Source organism: Zootermopsis nevadensis, unplaced genomic scaffold (assembly GCF_977971745.1).
Source record: "Zootermopsis nevadensis isolate Lab colony 2312 unplaced genomic scaffold, Znev_1.0 Znev_ptg000020l, whole genome shotgun sequence".
In the NCBI taxonomy this organism is placed as follows: domain Eukaryota; kingdom Metazoa; phylum Arthropoda; class Insecta; order Blattodea; family Termopsidae; genus Zootermopsis; species Zootermopsis nevadensis.
The window spans coordinates 7,448,256-7,469,272 of NW_028259152.1; the positions used below are offsets into that span (position 1 = coordinate 7,448,256).

General features: G+C 35.3%; 1 protein-coding gene across 1 annotated transcript; it reads right to left on the reverse strand.

The window, feature by feature from the left end:
- Positions 1–22: 22 nt before the first annotated feature.
- On the reverse strand, positions 23–10,736 carry LOC110832439 (dihydrolipoyl dehydrogenase, mitochondrial). Its single transcript, XM_022069446.2, has 12 exons — positions 10,598–10,736; positions 9,551–9,706; positions 9,030–9,168; positions 8,846–8,946; positions 7,618–7,761; positions 7,150–7,251; positions 6,803–7,027; positions 6,164–6,300; positions 5,501–5,690; positions 4,443–4,580; positions 2,448–2,537; positions 23–878 (listed from the first exon to the last, which is right to left on the reverse strand). Exons 1-12 carry the CDS (start codon positions 10,637–10,639, stop codon positions 813–815), a joined length of 1,530 nt encoding a protein of 509 aa, XP_021925138.2. The 5' UTR covers positions 10,640–10,736; the 3' UTR covers positions 23–812.
- Between the last annotated feature and the right edge of the window lie 10,281 nt (positions 10,737–21,017).

The following is a 21,017-nucleotide window of genomic DNA, read 5'->3' on the forward strand; positions in this document are numbered from 1 at the left end:
AGTTACAAATAAAGAAACACCATTTTCACAAAATTTGTTATCTATTTACAGAGACAGGAAATAAGTATAATGCTGTACAACACTTCTTTCCCCCAAAATTATTTCTCATAGCCCCAAGTACTTTGGTCCTTAGCTTTGGTCTTCACTGTCACCAACTCTGAGCATGAAAATTCACATTTCCAATACAAATTTCATATATAATTTATTTTCAATGTATAAAGTAAGGGTGTGGTGCAAAAATGGGGTGGCTCCAGTTTTGTCCAGTTTAGTTATCAACTATTTCATACATAAAAATATTCCTTAATTTGCTGGCAAATGAATGGTGTGACTCAAATAATTTTATACTGTTACAGTGAAAATGGAACCATGCCATGTTTTAAGAATGAACAAACATGCTTTGTTGTGTTGTATAAGTTTGTTAAAGTGGAACCACATACTTCTGCAATTTTTTTACTGGACCCTTAAATTCTTACAAGATATCTTTGTAAATCTACTGGGTCTAAATTAATTTTTATGTCTGAAGAACATATTTCCAAAGTGTTTAAAATATACAGACTTCACGTTTGTTATTCTGACACCAGAAATCAATGACCGCTGTAATACATGTTCAAACTGTGAATATCTTCAATTCAACACGACTGATAAATGTACAAATCCATCCCAACTGAAACCCACTACTTCAAGAGATGCATGAGCCACAACTGTCTCTCCATGAGACAAAATGACCATAACATCCCTTTGAATAAATAGGGTAGTAAAATCAACCAATGGAAAGTGCTGCAGTTAAAAGTCTTATCAAATTTTACATCAGCCTAAAAATTAATTGGTTTTCCAAAGGCTGATGCAACGTTTGCTTCTCTGAAAGCTTCTGAACATGTCTGAAAAAGAAAATAAAGACAAATTATTAGTACAAAGAGAAAGTTCTTTCATGTCATATAAAAGAAAATAAGAAAAACTCTAGCCAAAACACAAAAGACTTGCTAATAGGATACAGCATAATTTTTATGGAAATTACATGCCATGTCATAGATAATTCCATACTCTAATTAAAAAGTTGACAGTTATACAGCTGGTCAAGAAATTCTCAGTTCTTGTTGAGCTCAAGGATTCATTACCATCTTCACTAGGTCCACAAATGAATTATATTTTCTGCCATTTTAATACCTCACACTTTACTCCATTAAGATAAACCCTAATATTATCCTCCCACCCTTAACTATATCTCTCAAATGGTTTCTTTTCTAGAGGTTTTCTGACTAAAATTTCTTTCACATTTCAAATCTCACATCCTTTGACTGTCTTTGTGCCAAAAGTCTGCCAAAATCAGAGACTCTTCCTAATATTTCATAATGTGCTAACTTTTTATGATGCACTGGTCTTGGCCACTTGCCCAACTTATAAGCTGTGCATGACTCCTTACTCAATATATTATTTTCCAATATCACCCATATTTGAAGTCTTTCTCCTCCATATACAACTCATACCACACCATACCTTTCCTATCATAGTGTGACTGAGGAAGAATAAATATGTTCTGTGCAGTAGTAGCAGGTTTAAAAAAGCATTTCAGGTGCTATAGGTACTGCAGTTTAGCTGTTCTTTCATATTATGCACAAACTGTTCCTACAGTCCAAATAAAACTGGGCCCAAGCAAAAGAATATCCAAAAACATTATCTGCTGGTAAAATCTTAACTTCATACAACAAACTTTCTTTGAGAAGCTGATAATCATTCAGCTAGTCAAGAAATGTCCCACATTTTACAAAACCGAAGGTTCATTACCATGCTCACAAGAGCTTGGCCAGTAGACCTTAACCTAAATTAAATTAATCCAATTCATACTGTAATATCCTATTTGTGTAAAACCCACCACAATACTTTCCTCACATCACTACTATCATCAGCATGGTTTGTTCCTTCAAGTTTTGTGACCAAAATTTTAAAAGCATTTCCTATAGTGTACTGCATGTTTAGCCCCTCTTATCCTCCTTGACCTGATCACCTCAATAACATTTCCTGAAGAGCACAAATAATGAAGCTCCTCGTAATGTACTTTTTTACAGCTTTCTGCTCCTTCTTTTCTCTAAGGTTCAATGATATCCTCATCACTCTGTGTTTAAAACACACTCAATATGTCATACCTTTCTTTAGGTTCCAAGACAAAGTTTCAAACCCGTACAAAGGAACAATCTAACTGCATGGAGGAACACAATCCTTAGTGAAAAGCTGATAGCTGACCGGCTAGTCAGGAAATTCCCCGCCTCTTATGAAACCTGAAGATTCATTACTGTGTTTTCTCCAGACCCACTCCAGAGCCATAAAATATAAGAATTATAGTTTTCTATATTGTTGGTAAAATCTTATATGAAATAAGGATATACCACACACATGCAAGGGAATAAAGTGATGTAAGACACTCTCTAGTAATAAAACCAATGAGAACTTACAGGATGTGCATGGCAGGTCCTTGCAATATCTTCACATGATGCACCATACTCCATGGCTAACACTGCTTCAGCTATCAGTTCACCAGCCGACTGCACACCAAAGTAGGAAAACATGAATATAAACTACCACTTACATATACTACTACATTTTTCTCACATAACTGAACTTCATTTAACCAAAATTTTTAAAAGTTGTAGCTATACTTCTGTCACTGCCTTACAACAGACTGATCCTCCCATAAGCAGTCCTACAGCTTGTATGAGTACAATGTAGAACAGTGGTCCCCAACGCCGTGCCCACGGGCGCCCGCCAAGGATTTTTTTGGGTGCCCGCGTTGTTATGGAAAGAGGTTATGTTGAATAATGAAGGTCGTTCAATCATGAACATTATAAAATCAAAGTACAGATCTTGATTTACTGATGCCCATCTTGACGATTGTTTGCGAGCAGCAACATCATCCTACACTCCCAAATTTGAAAAACTGGCCGATTAAATGCAGTGCCAAACATCACACTAACTTCCCACTTGAGTAACAATAATTGTACTTACGTATTTTTGATTGCATGGTTTCTTGTATCATTAAATGTCGTGTTGTTTTGTGTATTATTTGGTGTCCATTATCTTATTTGTCCAGAGAAAAGAAAATTTGGCTCTGTTAATTGGTTGGTGCCCGCCACAATCTCATAAACTATCAAATGTGCCCATAGGCACAAAAAGGTTGGGGACCACTGATGTAGAGGAAATCTAACCTATGATCTGTCCATCAATAAGAGAGGATATATTATGCCAACTGTGTTCCAGCAAGTAGCAGAATAGCAGTTCTAAGCACCTGTACACTTAACAAAGGCATAACTGCCGACTCTCTAATATTAGCTTCACTTAAACATAATGGCACAGAAAAACACAGTTAATATATTTTGGAATAAACTGAGTTGATCTCATCTGTAAAGTTAAAGTAAAGCTGTCCCACTACATGCCATCAAAGCACCTGAGGTACAGATCCTCATAACAACAGTACTAGATGGGGATGAGTGGCCAGTGTCATGCCCCAACCGCTGGGAAAATGATCAGTATTGTAATCAATATCATCAGGGGTATCATGCGCATGCACAAAGATCATGGACAATGGCATCACCATCATACAATTGCACAGATTTGAGTATCTGTCATGTTTTTATTACTGAGTACAGGAAATTAGAAAGTATGAGTTTGAGGTAGTCTCCAATTGCATGACATCAGTACCAAATTCCATGAAGATTCATAAAACAATTCTTAATAATTGGACACATAAAGACAGATATCATGGGATGAAATCATAAGAAGTGTCACATGTATGTGCACAGGATCATGGGCAATGGTGAGAATACTGTCCCACCTCACAAATTTGAGCATTCACCTTGTTTGAATTATCGACTGTAGGAAATTAAAATATATTGAGTTTGGAGCAGTCTAGTCGTACCAGTCTGTACCAAATTTTATGGAAATCCATCCAGCCATTCTCTACTTATTAAATGCATGTAGGTGAACACAGGGATTATGATGCCATTATTGGTGATGACATCATTAACAGCATCAAGCAAATGTGCAGAGCATCATGAGTAATGACATCATGTCCCATCTCATGACTTTAAGCACCTATCATGTTGGTATTATCAACTATAGAAAATTAAGAAGTATGATCCTGGATGAAAGGAATGACAGACAGGCAGAGAGAACAGGCTCATAAAGTGTTCCTCAGTTAAGATAAAACATAAAGAAAAACACAGTTCACAGAATCTGCTATAATGTAGCCAAAATGTGAAAGAATGTAGTGCTGGAATTTTCTCTCTAATGGGATAAGAGCATTAAATCTTTTAACCTATGAACCAGTTGTGCATCAAGATCAAGAAGGGGTTAAATCTACCAACCTCCTGAAAAGATGATGACTTCTTATATGAGACTGGATATAAAACTGTAAGAGTCCAGTTTTACAACTGTGGCTCAAATTGACTTACAGGTCCAATGATGTGTGCTCCCAGTAGCCTGTCCGTCACTTTATCACCAAGGACTTTCACAAATCCATCAGTATCATTGTTGGTCTTCGCTCTGCTGTTTGCAGCAAACGGAAATTTGCCGACTTTGTATTCAACACCCTAAAATGAAAAAGAAGAAAAAAATGAAAATGGCAAACCTACTTTGTAGGTATCCATTGTAGAGGAGGCTGGGTGGGCCCCAGAGCTGGTCTGTATGCAGAGGCTAGAGGGAAAATCCTGTCCCCGTCGGGGATCAAACCCCGGCTGTCCAGCCTGTAGCTAGTCACTATACTGACTGAGCTATCCCGGCTCATAAAACTATGATGTGATGGGGGTTTATAACTGACAGGTCAGCAAACCAGCCTGCTAGCTATGACACTGTCATTATCCACGCTATAAAATGATTTAAAACTTAAAGATAAATGATACTATTTTCAGTTCATGTGAGATTTGTGATGGAATAAGTCATGTTTCCTGTCAGCATCACTCCACCTTAGCTCCACAGTCAGACATATATATCATCTGGGGTATGGTCAAAGGGCCCTTTAGAGGCCCAGTTTGACATAGAGTCTCACCCCACCAAGACAGTAACAAGTACTTTCCATCTCTAATACAAATGGTCTTTTGAAAAGTTACTTGTACCATTATACCATCATACATTTACCAGTACTAGTACTGTTTCAATATAAAAACTTCAGATGACTACCTTGTTGATACTGTTATAGCCAAGGATTTAGATTACAGGAGTGGGTCAGAAGCAGGGTCCAGAAAATATCTTGCCCTAAGAGTGACGGTGCACGACAATTTATACGGAACACCCTGTCAAACCAAGGTTATAGCTGCAGGGCAGGTGACTGTGACAAGAATACAAGAGACAGAACAGAACTTTGTGGGGAAATGTATTGCTAAATGGCTACCTGAACAATCAGAGATCAGAATAAAATATTATGGATTTAGGGTAATAGACTGTATAGATATGATCTGGAATGTAGTAGTCCATTAGGTTCCAATATCTGTAACTTTGGTTCTGTTATACTTACATCGTTCTTCAGATCTTCCTCTGTGCGTCCAACCCAGGCAACTTCAGGATGTGTGTAGATAACTGACGGAACACAGTTATAGTCGATGTGAACTGGGCCCCCAGCAATACCTTCCATACAAACAATTCCCTCATCTTCTGCTTTGTGGGCCAACATTGGTCCATGAATACAGTCTCCAATAGCATAGATACTACAAAAACATGCATAACTTGGCATTATTAGGAACTAAAATTAAAAATTATCTTAGAAAACAGATATGTCCTAAACAAGAATGACAGGAAAGACAAGAAGACCCAGACAAACCTGGGATAAGAATATTCTAAACATATTAAAATAGAGAAAACAATAAAAAATAATTCACACTGACAAGCATGATCAATCAGAAGATTTAGAGACAAATACCATACAAATCTTGAAAAAGAGTATTCTGAACATATTGAGGGGAACAAAAATAGGATAGAAAATAAAATGTACCCTAATAAAGCATGAGGGAAGACAAAGAAAGATGACCTAGAGGAAGATCATGAGAAACCTTGGGATAACACCTCCTGTGCAATTAAGTAAAAAAAGAAAAGACTAAATATTATTCAAGGCTAATATTAAAGATCTAATGAATAGTTTACATGATTTACTACATTCATATATTAAAGAAAATATGCATACTTGGGAATTACTGTTTGGAATCGAGAATTTACAGGAATGCGACCTTTTTCATCACGTTCGATACCCAGTTCTTCAAGTCCAAGGTTTACAGTGTATGGTCGTCGACCCACACATACCAGCAACACATCACAATCCAGCTAGAATGGAATGAAATACCTTATGCACTGCATTTCTTATACATCGTGCTAAATTCTCACAACTCTATTTACGGATGTGTAGGCACCACCTTAAATCACATTACCTCTACTTATATGCAACAATTACCCATTAATTTTATGCAATAATTAATGGGGAATTAATTTTAATCTCAAGGCACTCATACCTTACATAAAATGAGAAGCTAGTGTACAGGATGAACTAACAAACAAATATGATCATTAAATTAAATATTTCCATATAACACATTTTCTGTGAACAAACAGCCTTTCATCCCCATATGTTGGAACATACTGCAAGAAACTTTGTATGGGTTGGGTCGTATATATTATTACTGGTCATTTCATGAAGAGCTCTGAATCTGCTACGAATAATAATAGTCTCTTAGTGCAACAATAATTAAACATACATTCTTGCACTTACACCGCAGAAACAACAGAAGCTGCCACGAAATTAAAACGAATGCAACTTAAGTCTTCTCACCTCATCTTTATTTGAGGGGTCCTTAGCATTTTCTACGCTAACTTTGATGCTGCTCCCTTCTTGGCGGGCACCTGTCACCTTATGACCCAGCTTGAATTTCATCCCTTGCTTCCCTAGAACTCGCTGAAAAGTCTTGGACACTTCTCCATCAATACCGATTCCACCAATAGAATTCAGAAATTCAACTGCTGTCACTTCTGCTCCCAAACGGCCCCATACTGAACCCTGCAACAAATAAGACATTTAATCATGCCTTTAATATGTGGAATGATTGTAAAGTAAAATAACATGAGCAGTAAAGAGGAAACTAGAGAAAGAGAAAATATTGGAAAAACACACAGTCTCACCAATTCAAGGCCTATAACACCAGCTCCAATAACAACAAGTTTCTTGGGTACAGCAGACAAGGAAAGCGCACCAGTCGATGATACTATGGTCTTCTCATCAATCTGCAAAAATCAGACACTATCAAATAACTCTGAGATGGAAAATTCTTTTGTGACAGAGAAACAATTTGTATGAACTAAAAATCTATTAAAAATATCACTTCACTTCAGATTGATACAAGAAATTCCCTTTAGTGGCAGAGGTAAAAAAGCTGCAGCGCCGGGAAATATATGGTAATTGTTTCCCTTCTAAAAAAATTAAATTCAAATAAAACTTAAAAAGAAATGTTCAACAGTGCTTATTTAGGAGATTGATACTGAAAGGGTTAAATAATATTTGCATATGCCCACTGCTCACTTCACAGTGGGAAGAAACAGTAGTGGAATATAACAGATTATTTCTAAATTCAAATATCCATTCATGCTCACCTCTATCCCTCGGAAAGGTGTAACTTCTGACCCAGTTGCAATTACTATATTTTTAGTTTTAACCACCTCACTTGATCCATCCTTTTTTAAGGCTGTAACTTCATTGGTTCCTGTTATCTTTCCATGGCCTTTCACAAGAGTAACCTGTTAATACAACATTTGCACAGATATTTACATGACGAGATGACAAATTTAATAAAAACTGATGACAACAAAGCAAAATATTAAATTATGCAATACTCTAATTTTTCTAACTATAAAGCTTACTTCAAGAGGAAACGTGCCCCAAATTTTGACCAAAGACTTTCTTATGCTGCATAGTTTATATCAATTAACTTACAAAAATAAATAAAATTATAACTTATTTATACATACATAAACAAAATAATTTTGCCTGTTGTTTTGTATGGGTGTGAAACATGGTCTCTCACTCTGAGGGAGGAACATAGATTGCAGGGTGTTAAGGAGCATAGTTGGACCTAGGAGAGAAGAGGATGGGGTAAGGAGAAAACTGCATAATGATGAGCTTAAAAATTTGTACTCTTCCATTTTGTCAGGTTGATTAAGCCAAGAAAAATGAGATGTGCAGAGCATGTGGCGCGCATGGATGGGGCAAAAGGTATGCACCGGGTATTTGTGAGGAAGACTGAAGGGAAGAGACCACTGGGGAGACCTAAATGTAGACGGGAAATAATATCAAGCGGGATCTATGGGAAATAGGAGTTGAAGGCGACTGAATTTTGTTGGCCCAGGACAGGGACTGGTGGAGGGCTTTGGTTAACTCAGTGATGAACCTTCGGGTTCCACAAGCCATCTACTTAGTTAGTTATATAAAAACCTTTTAACAATGATCATAAAACATTTATGTTCTCATTTATAACATATAAAAATAAAACTGTCACTGGTACACACCTTGGAGGCACTTTGGGGGGAGGAGAGAAGTTATAGATCCTACTTGTTCTCGACTTTAGCACTCAACTGGGATCAGTGGTCAGTACCATTCCCAAGTTGTGCTTTACAACCAAGAAAATGACCCCCAATGTCTACTTGAAAGCAGGCTGAGAAGGCCCCCACAGCGTATCTAGACATATATGCTACAAGAAAAATCCTTTGCCCCTGCCAAGGATTGAGCCCCAGTTGTCCAGTCTGTACTCCATCACCATATTGACTGAGCTAATGTGGCTCCTATTTATAGCATGTAGTATACAGTAAGAGATATGATGTTTACCTTATTTTGCTTAAACAAATGCACAATGCCACCAGTCAGTGCTTTAACTGCTGCTAATTTGGCACCCATGAACTTCTCCAGATTCAAAGATACCTGAGGAACTTAAAATCAGAATTTAATTAGCCACTTACACTATGACACAAATTATATTATTAGGACAATATTTAAATTGTAGTATGTTTACCTTCAATTCCTCTATTCTTGAAATCATCAGAATGGGCCATGTGATAATAATGTGAATTGTTTAATAATGCTTTAGAAGGTATACAGCCAACATTAAGGCAGGTACCACCAAGTGTAGCCTCCTTTTCAATACATACAGTCTGAAACATTCATGCATATAGTGCTCACAGAGTATCTGTTATTTTTTAAATTGCTGTCACTTTATAAAAATTAATTACATATATAGACAAAATTACTGGAGATCATCAATATGGGTTTCTATGTAACAGATCAGCTACTAAACAGATAACGCATTTGTCAAATAGTGTGGAAAAAAATTAGAGTACATGTAATGGGCCAGTACATCAACTATTTATTGACTTCAACAATGCTATGACTTAGGAGAGAAGCACTGGTACTGTACAACATCCTGTGTCACACTGATCTAACCTTTTGATTCCACTGAAATCTGGATCTGAGTAGCAGAGATAAGAATGGCAGACCTTTAATACATGATATTAATAAAATTATAAGCCTACTTACATTCAATCCAAGCTGTGCTGCTTTAATGGCAGCAACATAACCACCAGGACCTGAGCCAATGACAACAACATCTGCTTCTTGACCACTTGAATATAACCTGTTCTGCAGAGCTGACAGGGATGGTGCCATCCTTTTGCAATGTTGCATACATGTTGGCTACAAACAAGTTAAGGTTATCATATATGTCCAATACAAACAGCTCTCTCTTCAATAATATCAATGATACAAGAATATTAATAATAACTGCATTTCAGAATAAAACCGGACAAGATTAGGGTACTTGCTATTACTGAAGGAAACACTTGTAACAACAAAAACAAAAAGGCTCCAGTTTGAAACTTCATATAATCTTTAGAACTGGAATAAGCAGACATTAAAATTCAACATTCTATTAATGTCGGTAAAACACCAACAACTTTCTAATACAAAGAAAGAAAAAGACATAATCTAAAAACTATTGTCTTACCCAACCTTCTAATCAGTTGAAGATTTCCGTCTTCTGGGTTGTTGCGCTGTGTAGTCTGGTCGATATTAACCAACGTTTCAGAGTTCATACTGCCTCCATCAGGGCGATGAATATGATATATCGACCAGACTACACAGCGCAACAACCCAGAAGACGGAAATCTTCATACTCACCGCTGTGAGAACCTCAAGACTTACATTCTAATCAGTTACTGAACTGGAAGGTTGATTGTTGTAAATAGAAAACAAGCACTCAAAATACCTAACCTTAGTGTATTAACCACTCCTTGTATTATACCAATGACCGTGTCTTACAAAACCGGAGAGGAAGAACTAAACGTAAAAGATCTTCAAATAAGAACCATTACAAGCAGTTTGATATATATCATCAAACTTGCCCTAAAACTGCTAATTGGGTTTTAGTTTGTGTCAATTTTAATTGACTGTACTTAAAAACCCAACTGAATACAGCAGTAACCCAACAAGAGAAAATAAGGTTTCACTGTACATTTATTAATACAGCTTTATACGAAATATCCATTACCAAAACATTGAAATTAATGAACAATCCCCATTACTAACTTTTAATGTAGAGGAGAGGCGGCTTAAAACGTTCGATTGCATTATTTTAACCGTCCCACAAACGACCTTACTTCCTTTTCTGCAGCACGAAAAGACCTGATAAGCAGCTACCAATATTAGATTAATAAATATACTACTTAGAACTAAAATTCACAACAGGAAATTTGCAAAGTAACTATTATAATTCATTTCCTACAACATTGCATTGGATAAGTAACATCAATTATTCTACACATTACATGTACGTATTTTTCAATGGTATTCGTTTATTGGTATGTTATATAATGTCACTTTGGTAATCCTGAATGCACATGCCAAATACGCTGGTTATTTGCCATATATGTGTGGGCACAGGTGAATAAGGAATGTCTGTAATACGAATTGTACATATGTTGGTGTTATCTGTGATGGGTGTTATCGAATACATATTCGATAGCGAAATGCAGCTGTCGACATTTCTCATTACAGTAACTCAAACCGAGGACATTATTTCAGGTGTTATGAATTGAATTGAATTGAATTATTATCATCTTTGTTCAGGGTTGTGTACTTTGTATCTGTAGTTTCCTCGTAGATACAGAATGCAGTTCTTATCTGTCTTTTCCTACCGCCCTTTGTATGCAAGGCACAGAAAACACCAGGACCCATTTTCGGTGTTGTGCCCCTTGTTCTTCTAATCTCACTGAAACAAAAGACTTAGGTCATAGCGCTGTGCTTAGTTTCCAAGCTGCAGAAACCAGCTACACTGGGACAGGAACATAGGTTTGGTTTTCATTTCTGCTATCTCCTTTTCCAAACAGCTTTGGCTTTGGTGCTGTTCAGCTGTAATGTTTAGGTGCAGAGCTACAGAAACCACTTTCAAAGGGACTTGAATTCAGGACACTTTTGATCATTGTAAAATGTTCTCAAGCTATGAATGAACTAAGGCTTCTGTATGTAAGGAAGGAGGGGTGATACTAAAAGTTGAATTCTTAAAACTGATACGTGATGTTTTGTTGTTGTGGTGGAAGCTTTATACGTAAGAACAATGAAAGAATTTGGAATGAAGTGATCAAGGCTCTTAGAAAGTACAATCCAGCAAACAAAAATTACAAAAGCCTGTTAAGTTCCTGGTCCTCTGGCTGGGAGTTGAACCAGAAAACTTATGAGCACAAGTCATCTGCATTGCCACTTGAGATCAGTTAAAATTCTTGTTCCCTGCTGTAGGAGGAACTAAAAACATCACAAAAACCCACTGGGCAAATTTTCTTTGATATGTATCCAGACCAGATACCTCTAGTCAGATGAACTATCTTTTAGTTATGAGCCTAACTGCTGCAATGCAATGCTTTCACTTAGCAGTTCATAGTTATTCAGCAGGTTACTATAAACAGACTGATCTCCATGATCATCCTGAGTCACTTCCACCAAGTTCACATCCAATACTAAGATAGCAGAATCTGAAGATTCAACAATACTATACTAAAGCCCATGATTGGATACAATCCTGACTTAGATTCATTCACCTCCCATCCCTCACAATCTACCTCCCATTTCCTTCTTGGTCTTACAAGTAGCCATTTTAAACTTCCCCACTACAATTCTGTATGTAGTCCTTGACTCTATGTATGCCCCATCCTGATAACATACAGATTCCATCAAAACCTCCTCTGTTTCACTACCCTGTCAATACTATATGACCTGTATAAATAATGAAGTTGCTTGTCATGTAATGTCTTTATTTGCTCACTTCATAACGAATTTCTTGAAGATATAAGCATAGATAAATACTGAATTTGTAAGTTGAAGAGAGTCAAAGAAGTGAGAGGTTTACAGACTGAGGAAATCAGGCTTTTAGGGAATCAAAATAACAAATTCCAGATTCCATACATGAAGATAGAATGAATACTACTATGCAATTCTTTGCTACACCTGTTCCAGTAGAACACAGTAAAATGAACTACCCCATGATACTTCATGTACTGTATACAAGACATTTAAAATGAGTGATCTCAAAGCACATGGATGCAGAGAATTTAAGTGGGTCAACTCAGTAGAATTATTAGACCAGGCACAAGGAAAAGAATTATACAGTTATGATAGGAGTAACACAAAAATTTGAAGAGGCAGGATCGGGAAAATGGTTTTTAGTGAAAGTGACAAAAAGAATAGCATTATTTTAGTTCACACTTAATGTGGAAAGGTTTTGATATTAGGCTAACAGCAAGGATCCATGTCATCACAGAAGATTCTGTACTGCTACCAGGTAGGCTTAGCTGGAGAAACGGAAAACATGCTGCAAAGAACAGAAGAAACAGGGCTTGGAGAAGTGAAATGTACATAACCAGGAAGGACAAGGCTTTATGATTCATAGGTTACTTAATAACACTGTAGATTGCATAATGTAAAATGCAATTTGAAGATCACAGTCCTTTGGATTGTGGCAGAAGCTGTTGTGGCCTGAACGAAGAGAGCCATAGGAAAACCAGGCAGGATTCAAACTGGGCATCTCCTAAATACAAGCCACATGCATAAAGATAAATAAATTCACTGGACACACTGAGAAAAAACAAACCCAAATGACAGAGGTTCTGTAGTCTTTAAAATGATTTATTCATAATGTATCAACTGCCAATATTATTTATTTCTATGCTAAGTGGTTTATGAAAAGAAATGAATTTCTTTTGACATAAATTATAGTAAAGTCTATGATAAAAAGCAATATGTATAATTAGACAAGTTACACAAGACATTAATGACAAAATATGTCTGTTGCTGATTAACATTTAGAACAGAGCCACAAAAATGCCTACGTGTTAAGACAGTATGAGACTAGTTGTACATGTAATGAAATACTCATCAAACAACGGCTTCTTGAGTGATCAGGATATGAGAATGGAATTAGATTTCAACATTTTGGAAACTCTTTTCTGACCTCAATTCTTGATAATGGAGGAAGAGACAGTCTGGAAACAAATGCCATTCTCATGTCATGCTAATCATGGCTGATTACCTACAAATACTTCAATGCATTCAGTCACTATGAAAGCTTCATATCTTATAAATGAGCAATACATTCTTCAGTAACAGTAGCTATATCACAAGTAAGCCTCTCTTGAAAATATTTTAATCCTTTAAGTGTAAGTCTCCAAATATCCTATATACAGAATATGCCATGCAAGTCTTGTAATAAAATATACTCTTCACAGTTTTTATGAAATGAGGCTGAAATTTTGTTTTGAACTTCACAGAAACTTGTACTTAGTTTCAGGTTTTAAAAGTTTGTTTCTCAAAGATTTATTTGCAGCTACTAATAATGGTACAATGGTTTAAATTTTAATGAAATTCTCTATTTACTTGCTTCAACAAATTAAACAAATCAAACCAAAATAAATTTGTCAACTTTTACCTACATTTTCTAGTGGCTTTCAGGGAACTGTGCATACCATTCCTTTCATGGTCTCATATGTCTTGACATTTTATGGTTAAATTCTTCCCTAGTTCAGTTACAAGACAAACCATTCTACTATAACTATGTCTGCAGCCAATATTCACCAAGTCCAAATTTTTATAGCATTTGAGATTTATGAAAGAACATGAAATTATTGTCAAGCTTGGGTGCTTATTCTCCAGCAACATATGTATGTTATGTATTTTCTTTATTGAATTACATAAAATATCAAAGCAGGCTGCTACCTATATAGGTAGATCTATTTCAGTTGTCAGAGGACTTGGTGAGTTTTGGTTGGCAGATGATACAATATGTATAAAAGAAAGTAATAAAACTACACTAGAACATTACATCCACACATTACCCTCATTCAAACCTTGGATACAAATGAAAGAAAGTTGGTTATCAGGTACATTTTTGGTGAAAGTCCACAATTAGTAGTTTTAACTTGATGGACAATATTAATTTTGTTCTGTATATTTACTTGTGTGTATTTCACACTACTTATACTTCCTATATTAAAATGTGACTGGGAAGAGTATGAAACACAAGCAATGATATCTGAAATCCAAATCTTGTTAGATATACAAAATTTTGCCATCATAAGCTAGCAGGATCACATCAAGGATTTCCTTTATTTTTTTTTTATAATTCTTTCAGGTACAATTTTCTGATTTTTCAGGTCCATTAATAAGGTATAAACAGTTGCTCCAGAATATAAGATAATAACTGGCATTGGGTACATAAATAGCAGTGTTTCTCAACCAATTATTCATGTACAGCTGCTGGTCCACAAATTCTTGTTAGCACTAGATTATAGTTATTTTACCACAGCTAGTAATTATATTAAACTATCAAGAAGACTGCTAACAGTAGGCAGCATTGAAATTCATGAGCCAACATGCTGAAACTTGCTCGAGGTAATTTTTAACTTGGTGTGTCAGTTGCATTTGGACTGTGAACATGGCTGAACCACTGTCAAATGCATCATGGAAGTACAAAATGCTCTGGTTTGTTTTGAATGAACAAAAGGCATGGAAGGGTTGAAAGTCACAGGTGCAAAAATAGAGAGAAAGATCACTGTGGGGTGTTTTGTTGCTCAACAATGCCCACCCTCATTCGGCTGCTTGTATAAAGGAAACCCTTCAGAAACTGAAATCTGAAGCTCTCAACCATCCACCATACAGTCCAGACCTGTTTGGATGCTTGTAGGAAACTGAGAAGCTGCCAGTTTACAGGCGATGACAAAGTGAAGGAAGTGGTGCATGAATGGTTATGTACTCAAAAGAAAAAAAGTAAAAGAAAACTCATGGACTGTAGGATGAAGTGTATTGAGAAGCAGGAGGAATGTGTTGAAAAGCGATAAAACTGTAAAACATTCAAAAACAAATAAATTCTAATGAAAAAGAATGATTGTCAATAATCTGTACTATTATTTTCTTGGACTTTGTCCATCAAGCTTCCAAAACATTGTGATTTCATTTATAATGTGACCGCAGAAAAACTACAAGAAAACAGTTTTACAGATTATAATACACCATTGTCAGAAACCTTTGGACTACTTCAATAATTGTGAGCACTTTGAATCTCTCTTTTATAACAGTGACTATCTCATTTCCTTTTATCAGCTAAATAGTTTGTGCTGAATATTACTACTTTCTCTCCTTTCTACTTTTGGAATGTTTAATAGTGTAACTGGCAAGTGGTGAGGAAGACAGCTTTATAGCAGATGCTGCAAATGTCTACTAAATTCTCAAAGAGAAGCATCCACTTTGTGCAACTTGCAAAGTGTTTCTGGACCAGTGGTGGCAATTCTGTTCAATATTGTGCTTCAACTCCTCAAAGCTCTTTCTTTGACAAATCCCCATAGAAAAATGTCTGGCAGGATGAAATCCAGAGATCGTGGTGGTGAAAGGCAACACTCAATAATGTGCTCAACAGAGAACTTCTGCAGTAAAGCTATTCTTGTATTCACAGTTTGGACCATCACCCCAGCATGTCAAAATCAGCAATCCTTTTCATTTCCTTCCAACAGAGAAATAAACTGGGTCACAAGATTCTGATGCCATTGAACATCACACACAAATCTTCAATGAATGTTAAATGCTTCATGAACAGCAACAAGTGACTTAGATGTTAAGTAATGTCCAAGAATGAGCACACATTCTGCTTACGAACTTGCATAGCTTCCATGCAACTGGCATGAATAGTGGCCTACAAACATGGTCACCTTCATTTGAGTGTCATGGAGTAGGTTTGGAGAGTCTGTTGCATGGAGGTGGACCTGTTTCTAATTTGATTTTTGTACAGTAGTACGATTGTTGCTGTTTTGTGTTGTAAATGGTATACTCTGTATATCACGATACTGACAACTGAAATTAATGAATATGCCTTTATGTATAATTTTTAATTCTGAATGTTAAGTGTGGATGATTATTGGTGCTTCTGTGCAGAGAGAAGCGAAGGTCATCACAGATGAGTGAGTGAGAGAGAGAGAGAGAGAGAGAGAGAGTTTGATATATATAAACTCCAGATCCTTAGAAAATGGATATGTCTGACAAATTACTTTATGTGCCTTTGCACATAATGTTTATAAATGCTCAATGTGGGTGATTATGACATTCTTTGATTTTAATACCACATAAAGGTATTGATTTTTATATTGTAAGTAAATATGTTTAGACATGTTCATAATAATTAATGTGTACACTATTATTTGTATTTTACAATGTACTGATAATCAGAAAACTCATCACTGGTTCATATGTGTGGGAATCATAAGAGGTTTCAAATCACTGGTTCATACATCTGAACCGAATTTTTCTTGCACAGATGGATTGAGTCCATCCTGAACACAACTATATGGCTATCTGTACACTTTCTTATCTGTTCACACTGTGAGATCTTCCATGTATGAATTTACAGATGTCTAGACTCTACACCTGAAGTTTCAGGCTTGTCACAAAAATCGGATTTTAATATGAAGCTCTCTTTTTATTTATGAAATGCTCAAACAGTATGTACATTCAGTATAAGGTACTCTGCTCACTGTTTTGTTTTCTGACTTCCCACATTCCTAAATGATCAAACATTTCATACAAAATCTAGTTCACAATGCATTTAACAGAACTGAACAAGAGACAATATAGAGGCATCAGCACACATACATACACACCCAGTACAGTAATTCATCAGTCTTCTTGGAAAATCCATTTGATCGCATTTGCTCAGCTAACAACACAATCAGAAATATATCAGTGTTTAATCTGTGATGGGGCCTGCCAGGACTTAGAACCAAATGTCTTCCTTGACAACATTGTCTTTTACAAACTTTAAGTTATTTTTCTAACTCTCAAAAGTTTAATCTGTACACACAAGGCCACAGTCAATGGGGTTCAACAGAGCATTTGAAAAATATGCAACAATCCAGTCTCATACAAATATTCGGAAAACTCTGATGTAATTTATCTCACAAATTAATCACTGGCCATCATGATTCTACTATGTCCTTATTGACACAATGAAATATATGAGAACTTCAAATACACAACTGTTCTCAACTACTACCACTCTTATGCAAAGAAACATCAATAACAAATTAAAATTAAACCATTAAATATATATTATATACAGCAACTGACATGTGAGATTCGAGGTTCTCAGGGTGGTGAAGATAACAATGTTCTGGAGACAGTATATTTGTCCAACACATTGTTATCTACCTGTCTATGAGTCTACACAGCATCATAAGCCAGAAGAACACTGCCAATTGAAATATACTCACTACCAAAGTAAGGAAATACAAAATAAAACAACAACATGAATTTGGTTGTATTATATGCAGAGTGAGATACAAAGTCAAGATCACTGAGTTGATTACAGATGGTTTCCCTTCCTTGATTGTCTACTATGAAGAACACAGAAATTTGAAGCCCTCTGACAAAAACATTAAAAGAAGCATATTGTCATTATAGACACACATTTTACTCTTTTGCTGCTGTATGAAGTTTTTTAAACAGGACAGCTTCTGAAATTACAATGACAATGGCTAACTGGGATTCAATTTCAGGAATTTTTCCCCTTACCACAATGTCCAAACCAGCTCCTGTGCCCACCCAGTCTCCTAACATCTGCATGGCATGGTGTTCTGTTAAATTAAATGACAAAATTAATAAAGTTTAATAATATTCAAATAAATCCATTTTCTTTGTCTCTCACAAGCATCACGTTTTTACAACTGCTACAAGCATATTACAAAAATGGGTAATATATTACATAAATGTAAATGTTGGAATTAAATTGATACAAATTACAACAGTAAAAAAGAATTAATATCATCTATAATAATGTGATATTTCTTTCATTTCAGGCTATGCTTCAGTAATGAAATAGATATGTAGTGCATTTAATATAGGTGTATGTTCCAGAACAGGACCATGATACAGCAGATGAAAAATACCTTGCTTATGAACATGAATTCACATATGACTCAACTTCTCATGTCAGACACAAAGAACAGAACACAAGAACTATCCAGTATGCTCTACATTTATCTGGAACTTGATTATAAGATGACTTTCACTCTGTATGAAGCTGAGGCCAAGTTTTTTAATCTACTTGTTGGGTGGTGATGTATTAATTAACCTGAAAAAGTATATTAAGCATTGTGTCTTCAAGAAAAGCAGTGGACTGACTTTCAGTTATCCAACATTCTATTTTATCTGATGTATTAATTAACACTTCTTTAAAAAACACCTTCATTTACAAATTTACATTATGTTAAATACTATTTTTCTTTGTGAGATTTTTTTATTTGATGCCATGTTGTATTTTCTTTGTAATTTAATGATATTGTAAATTGAGTTACAAATTGAGTTGGTATTTACCCTTGTCTTTTTTATTAGTCTTCTGTATTATCTGATACTTTCAATTATCTGACCATCCTTCAATCCTGTTTAGGTCAATTAATCAGGACTCAACTGTATACTGTATTCACTGCATTACAGACAACACAAAGATACATGTTTTTAGTTAACACCTGAAAAAAAAATTAAAAATAAAAGATTTTTTGGGGTTTGGGTGAGGGCAAGGAAAGGTACTGGTATTCTGACTTTTCAAAATTCAATGAATATCCAGTTCGTTTCATTGAGTGGTTTATAGCTGCAACCCCCCCCCCCCCCCCAATCAAAAAAATACCCTTCCTGAGAAAAGTTAACAGTAAAATGAATTTAAAAAGTTTCGTATTTACTTGGACTTTTACATACAACTAGACTGCATTATATTGATACAAACCTTATTGGCAGACTGTGAAGAGGGTTGAAACAAAATGAACATAATCAATAGAAGCTGACAATTACACATATCATATTTTCTGTAAATTTAAAGATAATACATGCTACATGCACTTGTGTACTGATATTTCTGGAAGTTTTGGCACAAATTAAAAGTTTAGGCTCACCTATATAATATACATTGTACCTTCACACATCCTTATCCTACCCAATGCCATCCTTACACAAACCAAAAACACTGAAATTGACATCAATTAAAACTGCAGAAACCTTTTTTCTCATATTATTTTACAAATGTCAGAACAACTTGGTGATGGTGCAGTTACAAGAAATGATGAGAAAGAAATGTGAACGTTGTCAAATGCTGATAGACATGAAACAGAAATAAAAAAGGGACGCAAATTTAATAATATATTAAGTTAAAGTACAGACTGCCTAAATGCAGAAAGAGGTCCTGTGATGCTCAGGGCCTGGGAATGGTCAAGTCTCCTTTTGCTGTAATACCTATATCCTTGACTACATGGTAATGAAAAGGAATGGTAATTTTTCCCAGAGCATTTTCAGGGGTTAAATTTACATAAAAAAGCAAGTTTTATTTTAAATACTAGTAACAGCATAATACCATAACTGTATTAGCACCATTTTACAACAAAGGCTATTTTCTGAAACTACTTAATTAAAATTTCAATTTAGTATTCAAATTAACTAGTCTCCACTCCCCATTCACTTCATATCACTTTGGTATAAATATTTTCATTTAGTACTTTCCTTTCAAAGCTCTTTGATGTATATTACTGCTGTTTGTTCCTTGTTCTTTTATAGCAGCATTTGAACTTTTGAAGTTATGTAGCATCAAATGAAAGATGGGATGATGATCTGTTAACAACAAAGTAAGGCATAAAAATGCAATTTTGCCACAAAACTTCCAACAGAAAAAGTAGTTACATCATAATTTTAAATCATACCTTGATAATTTTACATTTAAAGTTAAATTTTCATAATGAAACCTACTTTACTAATTAAAAACTAATTCTCTGCTAAACATGATTTGCTTCATATAAAAGGAATAATCGCTCTGGCCCAGTAATACATATATTTATAAAACTGGAATCCTGAAGTAACTACCCCATGGTGCAGAACCATTTACAAATTATGATTTGACAAAACCACTAATCTGTCACATGGAACCTTTCTGGAATAACCATATAGTTTAAATGACTGTATCTCACACTCTTGCTGATAGAATAAAATATAAATTAACCTTACACTCCAAGTTCACTTATAATTAAATACATCTTTATTACAGTTTTTTAAGGGATGCATCCTGTATTATGCTAAGTTGAGAGTCCATATACACAATGATTCTCGATTGTATTTTCAATTTTTATTACGAATCCATTACATGTTTCGACCTTAATTGATCGTCTTCAGGCGGTTCTCTTTGAATGTTCAAAATAGATATCACTGCTAATTTGTACACACATTTTCTGTTGTGTAAATGTGTATATAAATTAGCTGTCATATCTATTAGTTTTGAAAACTTAAAGAGAACCATCCAAAGATGACCAATTAAGGTCAAAACATGTAGTGGATTCTTAACAAACACTGAAACTATAATCAAGAATCATCGTGTAGACAGACTGTCAACCTAACATAAAGCATCTTTGTTATATTGAGATTACTTGTTCCAAAACTCCTT

Bases quoted from the DNA above. Each gene is read 5' to 3' on its own strand.
- LOC110832439 (XM_022069446.2), bottom strand. From the start codon at position 10,639: ATGCAATCGAACGTTTTAAGCCGCCTCTCCTCTACATTAAAA. The intron at 7,028-7,149 runs GTGAGACTGTGT...TATTTGTTGCAG, and splicing joins GTGTTATAGGCCTTGAATTG to GGTTCAGTATGGGGCCGTTT. The intron at 2,538-4,442 runs GTAAGTCAATTT...TTTGGTGTGCAG, and splicing joins GAGCACACATCATTGGACCT to TCGGCTGGTGAACTGATAGC.